This window comes from Peromyscus californicus, unplaced genomic scaffold (assembly GCF_007827085.1).
Source record: "Peromyscus californicus insignis strain IS unplaced genomic scaffold, ASM782708v3 Scaffold_7__1_contigs__length_154581171, whole genome shotgun sequence".
NCBI lineage: Eukaryota > Metazoa > Chordata > Mammalia > Rodentia > Cricetidae > Peromyscus > Peromyscus californicus.
The window spans coordinates 114238231-114250843 of NW_026294595.1; the positions used below are offsets into that span (position 1 = coordinate 114238231).

At 40.9% G+C, this 12613-nt stretch overlaps 1 protein-coding gene across 1 annotated transcript in view; it reads left to right on the forward strand.

The window, feature by feature from the left end:
• Positions 1-218: 218 nt before the first annotated feature.
• Sptlc3 (serine palmitoyltransferase long chain base subunit 3) overlaps positions 219-12613 on the forward strand; it is a 113749-nt gene continuing 101354 nt past the window's right edge. The window contains exon 1 of the mRNA XM_052724293.1: positions 219-559. Coding sequence (XP_052580253.1) covers positions 443-559 — 117 coding nt within the window. The 5' untranslated portion in view covers positions 219-442. The remainder of the gene's footprint in view (positions 560-12613) is intronic.

Sequence of the window (12613 nt, forward strand, 5' to 3'; positions counted from 1 at the left end):
AGAGGATGATAAAAGAAGGAGAAAATTTTGTAATCAGCCCTTCAGCAATGTGTACTCTGTGAGTGTGCTGTGTATGTCTTTAAAAGTCTCTCCACCTCTCAGCCCGCCTCCTCAGTGTGTGTCCCTGGAATTTTCTGTCTCCAGCTTTCCTCTGCCTCCCAGAGCAGTTAGAGCAGTTTACAGGGCAAACTTCTTTGTAGTTTCAGACGCAGGTTTGTTGCCATGGAATCCACAGTGCCACTAGAGTAGCCTAGTAAAAGGTAACCACTAAAGATTCAGTCAATAGATAGACTGTGGTTCTTCTTCTGGAAAAGCCTGACTGGTAGGATTCCTTTAAGGGCTCAGCCCCAAAGTCCTTTATGTCATCACTTCAGCTACTTGAAAACTGAAGCTCCAGAAGACCTTTGAAAGAGAACCTGCTGGGCTCAAGCACTTCCCACCGATGGCCAATCCTAAGGGTAGTGTTGTTACTAATGGGACTGTCCACAATCCCAAGACTCAGCACAGCAAATGGCAAAGCACTGACTGTGTGAAAAATGGAATCCCCAAAGAAGCCCAGGTAAGAAGCTGTCTCCTACATCCTTAATCTGCATTTTTCATAGCAACCCATTTTAAGGCAGTCTTTTCTCAAAGTTTCTCTCATGAGATGTTTTACAGTGTTGACTCTGCACTTCAGCTAATATTTCGTCATGTGTACTTGCTAAAAGCTTAGATGTGGCTATAAGGGAATTTCTTCTCTAGACAAGAGAAGGTACATACAGAGTCACAAGGTCCAAGATTCTCTAAAATACAGACTTGGAAAACTTTTCATTTACTCTCGAGCATTTGGGGGGGGGGGGGAGCGGACAAGACTGTGAAAAACCAAACTCTTTAGCCTACCAAAACACTTGCTGCACTCACAGTGCTTCAGAAGAAAAACAGAAGTGGTGGTAAATCTTGCTGAGATCATGTGGTAGATAACACTTGTCCCTGGTGCACACGCAATGCCTTTCTGATTGAAAGGATCTTTTTGGTGTTTAGCAGCGCATTGTCACAGCCCCCAGCCTGATTAGAGGCTGGAGTCTCGCTTTGAAATTTGACCATCCGGTATTCCTTTCTAAAAACCACTCCGGGAAGTGTAGCTTTGGGTGTCCTGCACACTGAAAGCAAAGCAGCATCTTTCAAACAGACTTTCCAGTTATTTCCATTTCACATTTCCCCCTCTTTTTGACCCCCTGCTGTTACAAAGTATTTGAGAGGATGTGCTAGGAAAGAGAAACTCATGAAAATATTCAAAATAGTGTCTCAGATCCATGAGGTTCTTGGAGAAAAATAATTGTGCGTGTTGCATATCATGTCAGGACTCTCTGGTCTGAGTCACATGGTGAGCTAACCTGCCTTGAGGACAGACTTGAATAGGCAGATAGGCAATCTTGCTGTAGGGAATTGGCAAAGCTGTGCGTGGAACCCCATGCAATCCTCCCCTAGTTCAGTCACCCTAGGGAGCCAACCTCTGCCTGAGGGAAATGTGAGGTTGTGCCAAGCACCTAGAACAGAGAGACCTGGCTGGGGCCAGGCCTCCATGCAGTGAATCAAATTTGCATGTCCAGTTGGAAGGTGCAAGGGGCACTCAAGAGCCTGGTTTGTGTGGTAAAATGGTATGGTCCCCTAAACGTATCCATCTCTTACCAAAAGACATTGGGAAGCATCTACCAGAAATCTCAGGCTAGAGCAGGATGTAGAGAAAGGGCATAAGAGAACTCACAGCACTACACACACATCGTACACTCAGATCATTGCTAAGATGCCCCTTGTCCCTGAAGTACCTGTTTCACTTGCCACTGTTTACCTCCTAGGTTATTCTGATTCTTGGGTATCTTATTTGACCATAGATGCCTTCAAAACGAGTTTTCCTTTTCTTTACTTACCTTGGTTTCATAACTGCATTCTAGTGTTTGAAACTGGAAGAGTAAATAGATAAGACAGCCATTCCTATGTAAGGGCAGACCCCGCAGCTACATACGTGTAACTGTACAAGACCATAACACATTTAGTCACAGGAGCTTCTTTAGGCACACAATGTCACTGCTGTGGTCTTTCCTGACAGCTCTTTCTGAGGAGCTATCCAGATCCTGTTTGCTACGATATATTTAGATGTTCCTAAGTTGAAATTGGCTTCCACTAAGAGCCTCAGTTATGTCTTAATAAATATTTCCCTGAAATAATAAACTCTGCTGAACTCATAACAGAATGAAGCAAAAAGGACCTATTTTTCTCCCTCTAAAGTGTGAATAAACTTGTCTTTATTATCGTGATCCTCAGTAAAACTTTTACCTCATGGGCCTCTCAGCAAGCTATGTCTTAACCAACAGCCTTGCCTATCGGCAAAAGCAATCCGTGAGAATTTGTAGGCATCTGAGGTCAGTGATCTTTCAAATGTTTTGACGGGACTAAAGTACTATGGGACAGTGCCTCAAACCCTACCAGCTCCAATGAAGATCCCTTTGGCTTTTCTTCTGCTTCCTTATACTCACACAGAAATACACTTACCACTTTCACATACCAGCTACTCTTTAATAGAATGTTGGCAAAAGATTTCCCAGCACAGCAAGCAAAAAGTAAACACTATTAGGCAGTAACTTGGGACTGTCCTCCCCTTTGTTCCAATGTAGCTCAGTGTATATTCTGTGATTCCAGTATCAGCAGCTCAACCTCACAATTGACCAGGAACCAGAACTTTTCCACTTTGGAAATCATCTAGTTTCTTTCTTGAGCTTTTCTGATCCTTAATCCTATTGCCTTTCTCTCCTCTTTAAGCCCCATTTGCCCCAGGGATAAACTGAAACAGGATTTCACACTGATTAAGTCCATTATTTGTTTACTTCTAAAATGTGTCCAGTGTTGTTATATCTACTAGAATACTATTATCCAAGATAACTGATCCTCCTGCCTCACAGGCATATCCATGTAAAGGTTGGAGAGCTCTTGATACCCTTATTTTTTATGAACTCTATTTCTGAACAGTTGCAAAGTTTTCAAATTTTTGACTGAAAGTAGTTAATGCAGAACTTAAATAATTTATTGTTTTAAAAGTTTCTTCCCAAACACAAGCTGTTCTTCATTCTTTTTTTGTTTGTTTGTTTTTGTTTTTGTTTTTGTTTTTGTTTTTGTTTTTGTTTTTTTGAGACAGGGTTTCTCTGTGTAGCTTTGTGCCTTTCCTGGAACTCACTCTGTAGGCCAGGCTGGCCTCAAACTCACAGAGATCCACCTGCCTCTGCCTCCCAAGTTCTGGGATTAAAGGCGTGCACCACCACTGCCTGGCTTGTTCTTCATTCTTAATTTCTTCCTTTATAAAATCTCCTGGCATAGATATAATGCAGACAAGTTCTTGTGATGAGAACAGAAATAAATGGAGAGTCCCTGAGAAGTGAGGGTTAATGGAAGATACTTGGGTTAGTTGTACTCATGACCCCAGAAGGGATTTGAGGAGCCCAGCTTCACTCCTGCTTCCTTCCTGGTGATGTGATCCCTTCTTCTCCCATATATTCCCACCATTAAGATGTCATATATCACAAGATCCTCATCAGACCTGAGCCAATACTGGCATTCTACCCTTGGACAACCAGAATTGCTACATCCATAATTTTTTATCTTGATAAAATTATATTTTTCAGACATTTTGTTTTGATAATTAAAAACTGATCAACATGGAAATTTGTGCCAAGAAAGTTGTTCATAACTATTACTATACCTGTGAATGTGGAGGCTTGTAGACGAATTTCTAAAATGGTCTTATTAAATAAAAAACACAGAGCCAAATATAGGGGTGAAAGCCTTAGAGATCAGGAAAATAGGGAAAGCCACCAGCCAACCTTACCTCACCAACTCTGCAGCTTCCAAATGTGAGTTACTTCCTGTCTACCCACGCCTTTATTGCCTTGCTGTTCTGCCTTCTTATTTGCTCTCTGTCTAGCTACATCACTTCCTCTTCCTGGCCAGCTCTGTCACTTCATGTCTGTACAGGCCTCCAGAACTCTATAGTTGGTACTGGGATTAAAGTCGTGTGTCACCACACTTGGCTCTGTTCCCTAGTGTGGCCGTGAACACACCGAGATCCTGCCTGCTAAGTGATAGGATTAAGGGCATATGCGACTGCTGCTTGACTTCTTCGTTTACTTAAAATGGCTTGCTAGTTCCTCTGATCTCAAAGCAAATTTTATTTATTAAAGCACAAATAAAATATCACCACATTTCAGCACGAATAAAATATCCCTACAGGAGGCAGCTTTGTAGTTGGATGATTGATAGACTGTTAGAGAGTTCAAAGGGGCAGACCAGAAAAATCTGTGACTCTGTACCTAGTGCTGGAGACCATTCCATGAGCTATTGAAAGACAAGGATACTAGGGAACCAATCTCAGCTGGCAATAAGGAACCTGTCAGAAATTAGAGGAAAGGACTTGATCCCAGAAGCAAAGGGCGAATAAAGACTGTGCTTCCTACCTGTGCAGTCACGGTGTAAATGGTATTGGAAGGATCAGAGGGACGGCAACCGCTATCTTAGGAGAAAGTATCCAATCACTGAGCTAGGTAGACCATGCTTGAGATTTAGATAATTATAATGCAATCACCACAGAAGACTGGAGTATGCTATTAAGTAATGTATATGAACCTTACCCACTGAATTTAGCAAAGAAGAAAACAAATATATCCCATATCATTTCCATGGATTTTCACCTTTGCACTCAAGCAGAAGGAACAGAGAAGAACCATGACAAGATCAGCAATTTTTAACAATATAAAAAATTTAAAACTTTACACAGCATCATAAAAGACACTGAAAACTTAAAATATAAAATATAAACGAAGGGATGGATTGTAGAGATGGCTCTGTGGATAAGAACACTTGCCTTTCTTTTAGAGGACCAGGGTTCAAGTCTCAGCACCTACATGGTGGGTCACAATCTCCCATAACTCCATTTTCAGGAGCTCTGGCACCCTCTTCTGGCCTCCACAGGCACCATGCATGTGTGCTGTGCACTTACATGCATAAAAGCAAAACACTCATAAACATAAAATAAAAATAAATAGATCTTTAAAGTATATATAAAATTGAAGGGAGGAAGTCCTTTACCATAGCACCAAAATAAAGAACATAGGAATAGATTTAAAATTAAAGCAAAAAATAATTTAGAGGTAGTGTTAAGATAAACATAGTATGTACTCACTCATAAGTGGATACTAAATGTGAGGGAAGGGATGGCCAGACTGCAACCCACAGCTCCAGAGAGGCTAGCTAATAGGGAAAGACCCTAGGAGGGACACATGGATGATCCTGTGAAGGAGAAGTGGATGAGATCTACATGAGTGAACTGGGGGGGTGGGGAGTGGCAGAAGGCAAGGAGTGGGGGATGAGAACATAGGGAAATGGGAGGGTCGAGCTGGAACAGGGACAGAGTGGGAGGGCAGGGAGGGAGATACCATGATAGATGAGGACATCATGGGAATAGGAAGAGGCAGGGTGATGGGGAGGCTCTCAGGAATCCACAAGGTTGACCCCACCTTGGTCTGCTGGCAGTGGTCCAGAAGGTGCCTGGACCGGTCTACTCTGGTGACCAGCCTAGCAAATAACCTAGCTGTCATCATAGAGCCTTTGTCCAGTGACAGATGGAAGCAGATACAGAGATCTACGGCCAGGCACCAGACTGAGCTCTGGGAATCCAATTGATGAGAGAGAGGAGAGATACTGCAGGTGAGGGACGGGAGAACGTGCAGAGATAACCAGCCACACTAGTGGAAGCCCATGAACTATGGACTGGTGGCTGTGGAGCCCCCATGGGACTGGACTAGGCCCTCTGGATACGGAAGACAGTTGTTTGGCTCAAACCGTTTGGGGGGCACCAAGGCAGGGGGATCAGGATCTGTCCGTGGTCTATGGGCAGGCTTCTGGAATCCGGTGCCTGTGGTGTGACACCTTGCACAGCCTTGGTGCAGTGGGAAGAGGCTTGGACCTGCCTAGGCTCAGTGTGCTGGGCTCTGCTGACTCTCCATGGGAGACCTCAATTTGGGGGAGTGTGGGGTTGCAGGGTGGCTTGGGAAAGAGGGCTGGGGGTAGGAGGAGGGAGAAGGAGGGGGTTGTGGATAGTATGTGGAGTGTGTAGAAAACTTCTTAATAAAGAAAAATGAAAAAAAAGATACTTCCAAGAGCCATAAAATAAAACTAGAATAAGAAGAAATCCATATAATATTGATAGAAATGTCAAGATGAAAATTTTCCAGTTTTGTCTACAGTGGTCTATAAATTTCATGTGAATAGAATATCTCTTAAGCCAGACAAATAACTTTAAAATTATGTGGAAAAACAATAAGGGAAAATAAATAGAAAAATTATTTGAAAGGATAATGATGAGGGATAGTTAGCATTATGTTATACAAGAAATAATTAGAGCCTTTTATATTAACAAAAGAACATACAGGTTATAAAATTTATACATGAAATTTATGGATAATATGTATTTTAAAAATAGTATTTACATAGGGAAAGTCATCATAATTATAGCATAAAATTCAAGATCCAAGCTGGGCCATAGTGATATATGCCTTTAATCCCAGCACTCAGGAGGCAGAGACAGGTGGATCCCTGTGAGTTCAAGGTCAGTCTGGTCTACAGAGCAAGTCCCAGTGTAACCAAAGCTACATAGTAGAATCCTGTTTCGAAAAACAAAACAGACAAAAAAAAATTCAAGATCCACAAAAGGAAAGGCTAAAAACTTACGAGCATAAAAGTCAAACATTTCTTTCTGAATGACAAAACAAAAATTTAAAAAAAACAATACTATAAAATCATCAAAATACATATTACAGGCCAGGAACATGTTTACAATTCACAACATCAAGTGAAAAAATTTTAATCTATGTGGACATTTTAGAACCCAACATTGAAAACATCTAATGCCACAGATAAGATTAGGAAATAAATATATATATATTTCCTAATTTTATACATATATATGTAATAAAGCAGTTGAGAGGTGGATGGAGGAGGGAATATCATAGAATCACAAAGAAATAAAGACCCACATTCTCAGTTGTGTTTATGAAGTGCAAAGTCAAGCTGGAAAGTAGTTTGAAGAATCCGGTTATTTAGATCAGCACCAATGGTAAGGCTAACAAACAAAATTGTCAGTCACTGCTTAGTGTCAGTCACTTAACATACTTTGCCTCACTTGCTTCTCATGGCAATAATGCTAAACTGATATTTGTTTCCATTTATTGTATAGATAAGGAAACTGAGGTGCTAAGAACTTAACTAACTTCTCAAGGTCATTAGAGTTAGGAAGAAACTGTACCATGAGTCACTCACCTGAAAGGGCTTGTGCTTTCATTGTAAGCACAGAATCCAAGAACACCCTGCTGTCCTTCCTACTGTACATTATTCTGTAGTGTTGAAAGTAACCAAGAAAATAATAATCATAATACTGCCCAACATGAATTGAACTCTTTCAAAGCACCTGGCATTCTAAGAGCCTTATATCCACCCTCTCACTATGTTTCTACTGGACTTGCTTCAGTAGTGAGGAAACAGAAAGCTTAATCAAGATCACCAGCTTATAACAATTAAAACAAAGTTGGGAAATTAGGTTTGCCCAATCCTTAATCACAAGACTGTGTTCCCTAACTCACACTGCCTCTCTAAACACAAAGTAGTAGGAGTGAGATTTATTACCCCTGCTGTGAAGAGGCTCACGGCATTCAACATTAAAGGGTAGTGTTAGTATGGATTATGGATATTATGGGTTGCTTTGTCCTTGCTATTTGGTACTCAATTAAAAATGTGAGGTCATTTTCCCAGATAACTTCAAACTCACATATTAGAGCTTTGTATATACAACACTGTCCAACCACAGACACACCAAGGCAGTGAACAATTTATTCAACTCCATGTTTCACTTTAAACAATTCTGAATAAAGAACAGAGATACCTTTGTGACCTTGAGCCATGTGGACACAGAGTTAAGCACATAGGGAGCCATAGAGGTAAGTTTCCTGGTAGTTTAGAATGCTTGTCCCTTTCAGAAGCTGCTGCAGGGTGCATAACTTCTCTGTGGACATAGAGCTCACTATGTGCAATATTTTCTGAAAAGACTGATATCAGTAAATAACAGGTGACACAATAAATGAATGGTGAATATAAATTTTTTGTGACATTTCCCATTGAGATCTAGAATCTCACGCTGTTCCCCTGGAATCTAGACTTGACCTAATGGCTTACATAGCTAATAAAGAATGACTAAGGGGCAACCTGGGACTTCTGAGAGTCAGCTCAAGAAGTCTTAGAGAGTGAACGCAGTCTTAACAGAACTGTTACTCTTGGAACTTAGATAGCATGCTTAGCAGGAATCCAAGTAGATAAGGTGAAGTCCAAGTGGTAAGAAGAGGCTGTCTCTACTGCGTTCTTAGCTGACCTGCCTCACTACCTCGCCCACCATGGGGGTGAGCTAGCTTCATGGTGGCTCCACTCTCCTCGGAACCTGTCTGTTCCAACTGATTCTTGTGTCCCATCTGAGCTCTGCCAAATGACAAATTTCCAAGTGGTGGTTGTTTTAAATGCAGTGATGTTTTATGAATCAGCAATAAGAACTGGACATGGGGGTATTCTATTTGTTTAAAAATGCGGGGAGAGGTCATTCTTTCATAACCAATTTCTGTACTTACACTTTTTGAGGAGTTTGTTTTGATCACCCATTGCTCTCAAGTTTTGGCCATGATGCCTTTCCTCATTTGCCTTATTTTTTTCAGTTTTATTTTGTTTAGTATAAAAGATCATGTGCTTAACTCTTAAACTAGACATGTACCTGGGTACAAAATCCAAATACAGCAACTCAAAATCTCCCACACAAAATCAAAATTATTCCATACAAAATCTAAATGAGCCTGGAAAGGCAGTAAGTGATCTTTCCATCTTCACCTTCCTGGGTTGTTGTATTAACATCTGATCTGGAATATGGAATGATGTCTCCATACACCATTAAATGTCCTTAGTATATTCATTTCTTTTACTATCTATAGTTATGCTCAATATTATTTATTAACCTTAGCCATCAACCCTTTCCCCTCCACTGCTACATAGGAGTGTACTTGACAATGTCTTGTATATAGTAGGAGCTTAGTAAATTCCAGATTAAACTCTGAATTCCTTCATCCAGTGGAAATTTATCAATCTTCACATTGTTTGGCTTACCAGCAGTATTTTTCACAAATATTCACTCCCCCTTACTATGGTCTGAATATTGACTGAGTATTTTCTCCAAGAGCTCACATGTTAAAGCCTTGGTACTCAGTATGGTGGCACCAAGGTGAAAGGACTTTCAAGAGCTAAGCTTAATGAAAAGTCATTAGATAACTAGAAACTGCCCTTAGAAATAATGCAGGTAGTTCTTGTGAGACCCTGAGTTAGTTCTCATGAGAGGAAGTCAAAAGAGTGAATCCAGTCCCTGAGTAACTCTCTTTGTCTATATGTGATCTCTTGCTCTTTTTCACAAGGTAATGGATTCAAGGGAACCCTTGCCAGCTCCAATACTCTGTTGTTTGGAGACTTGGCCTCCAAGACTGTCAGTAAAATAAACTCTTTGTAAATACTCAACTTCAAGTTTGCAATAAGTAATGAAGAACACACTGGTACACATCTTCCTAAAGACATTCCTTCTATTGGCTTTTAGGACATGAGGCCCTTGATTTTCCTCTTTTGTCAATAACTACTTCTTTCTAGTTTCTTTTCTTGTTACCTGCTCATGTCTTTGACCTACAAACAATGCAACCCAAGGGTCAACTGTAGCAGGAATCTTACAAGTTCTTATTAATAAGATCAAACCTGAGGCCAGTTATTGGAGTGAACACTGGAAGATCAGAGAGACAGAACAAGTCACAGCTAACCTCACCTGGCCAACTTCTCAGCTGATCCTGTTTCCTCATACTGGAAGCCTCTGTGTCCTCATATCCAATTGGCTCTCAGCTGAACTGTGCTGCTCAAAAGCCTGAAATGCTTCTAGTTTCTGGTCCTCATGCCTTATATATCTTTCTGCTTTCTACCACCACTCTCTGGGATTAAAGGCGTGAATCACCATGCTTGACTGTATCCTTGAACACATGGATTTCTGCCTCTGGAATGCTAGGATTAAAGGCGTGTGCTACCACTGCCTATCCTCTATGTTTAATATTGTGGCTATTCTGTCTCTGACCCCAGATAAGTTTATTAGTGTGCACAATATTTTGGGAAACACAATACCACCACAGTCAACCCTTACAATTCTTTTCCCTTTTCCAATGGTATCATTGGCTCTCACAGTGCTGTCTATCTTTCATGATAATCTGACCTTGTCTCCTCACCATACCTACAGTAGGTATTTGTGAGTCTCCTTTTTCCTTGGAGAGCAATGGGTGATCAAAACAAACTCCTCAAAATCTAAGTGTAAGTACAGAAATTGGTTATGAAAGAATGATCTCTCTCTGCATTTTTAAACAAATAGAATACCCCCATGTCCAGTTCTTATTGCTGATTCATAAAACATCACTACATTTAAAACAACCACCATTTGGAAATCTGTTATTTGGCAGAGCTCCTTCCAGGGGATTGTTGGCCACTGGTCCATAAGGGTGGAGGGAGCAGAATCAGGGAACAGGATCAGACCGCTGTGGATACGATGGAGATAGTCCTCCGGGAGATGACTTCAGTGAGACAACTCAACTTTATTCCACAGTATAGGAAATATATAGGATTGGGAAGCCTTGGGATAAACCTTAATTTGCATTAAGTGGCATGCTCCTTTCATATAGCTGGATTAGTGGAAGCACGGCCCTATCAAAATGACTAGAGCATTTACCTAATTATCATGTGGGCAAGAGGGGAAAAGCATTTCCAGGGAACTATGTCAAGCAACATCCTTGAGGTAAGTCAGGCATCCAGGCCTAGAGACATCTTCCAGATAAAGTTAGGTAGGGAGCAGGAAGCCCCTACTTGGGGGAAGGGAGTCCTCCATGTTGCCGAGCTTGGAGAGAGCTGCCAGGCCATGGTAAACCTCAACTTCTGACCAGCAGGGCCTCCCAACAGGGTTTTACAACAACTGTTACACACGCAAACACACTTGACTCCCTATTTAATCTCTGGCCTTAGATGGTCAAAATGTTCTTAATGTTAACTTATAAACAACTGAGTTCCTGATACTCCTGTCTCCATTGCTCAAACTTGCTCTGGTTATGGCCCTTCTCTTCTCAATAAAAAACTCTATCCTTCTTGTGGCTCAAACCAAAATCTAGGTATCATTCATGATTTTTCCTCTTTCATTCTATCCATTTATATTCAATTCTTCTCTCTCTTCCCCCCCCCTCTCTCTCTCTCTCTCTCTCTGCGTGTGTGTGTGTGTGTGTGTGTGTGTGTGTGTGTGTGTGTGTGTGTGTGTGTAAAAGTGCAGTGCAGAAGAGAGCATCAGATCACCTGGAACCTGTGAGTTGCCTAACACTGGAATCAAATTCAGATGCTCTGCAAGAACAGTAAGCACTATTGCTTCTTTAGGACTGCATTTAAAAAAAAAATCTCTGCTGTCTGATTGTGTGATACATAGAATTCATTCCAACTGTCAAAGTTTACAGCCTGTTATTAATTATGCTATAATATTTATGACCTTTGTTGGAGTACATGATGATTAATGAGCATCTTCTTCAACTGGGTGTGGTAGCCCACACCTATAACCTGGTACATATGAGACAGAGATCTGAGAGTCAGGATTTCAAGGTCAGTCAGACTTACAGAATGAGAATCTGTCAGAGAAAGGAAGATAAATAGTAGAGGAAGGTGGGAGGGAGGGAGGGAGGGAGGGAGGGAGGGAGGGAGGGAGGGAAGGAGAGAAGGGGAGGGAGGGAAGGAGGGAGAGAAGGGGAGGGAAGAAGAGAGGAAAGATACCATCTTTGTAAAAATCACATGTCACTAGATCGTTTTTTTGGGGGGATGGCCAGGTACCAGACATTTTTGTTTGGGATCCAGACAGTACTTGTGCTGTATTCCAAGCCTGGGCAGAATCAAGCTTTTAAAAGTAGGACATTCTGAAGATAGAAATGAAATGTAATTCATTTGTGTCGATATGAGTCTTAATGCCTCTTAGAAGAAGATAAACTATGCCTGGATTAGGAAGAAGCTGGCTAAACCCTCAGCCATGTGGGCTTGTCATCAGGTGCTAATAAATTCTTCATTCCTCAGAATCTGAAACCTAAGAAAAGTCAGTTCAGTCTGTTTTGCCATCAATGACTCATACACAAAATCATTGTCTAAGATTTTAACTAATAAACTTTTACATTGCCCTGTAATTAAGAACTTTGCTAATAATAATTTATTCAGTCTTCAAATAACCAAATGGGATTAAAGTGTTGTTGTGCCCATTTTATAGATGAGAAAATAATCTTAGCAAAGTTGGCTGGCTAAACATCTAGTTCCATGTACAGGCTGTCCCTGCATCAATATTTTTATCACTAGACAAAAGCTTTTTAACTACAGCATTTCATTATAAATATTTGCAAACTTACGGAATGTTTTTAAAAATACTACAAGAAATGCTCACATATCTATCACTTACATTCTACAACAG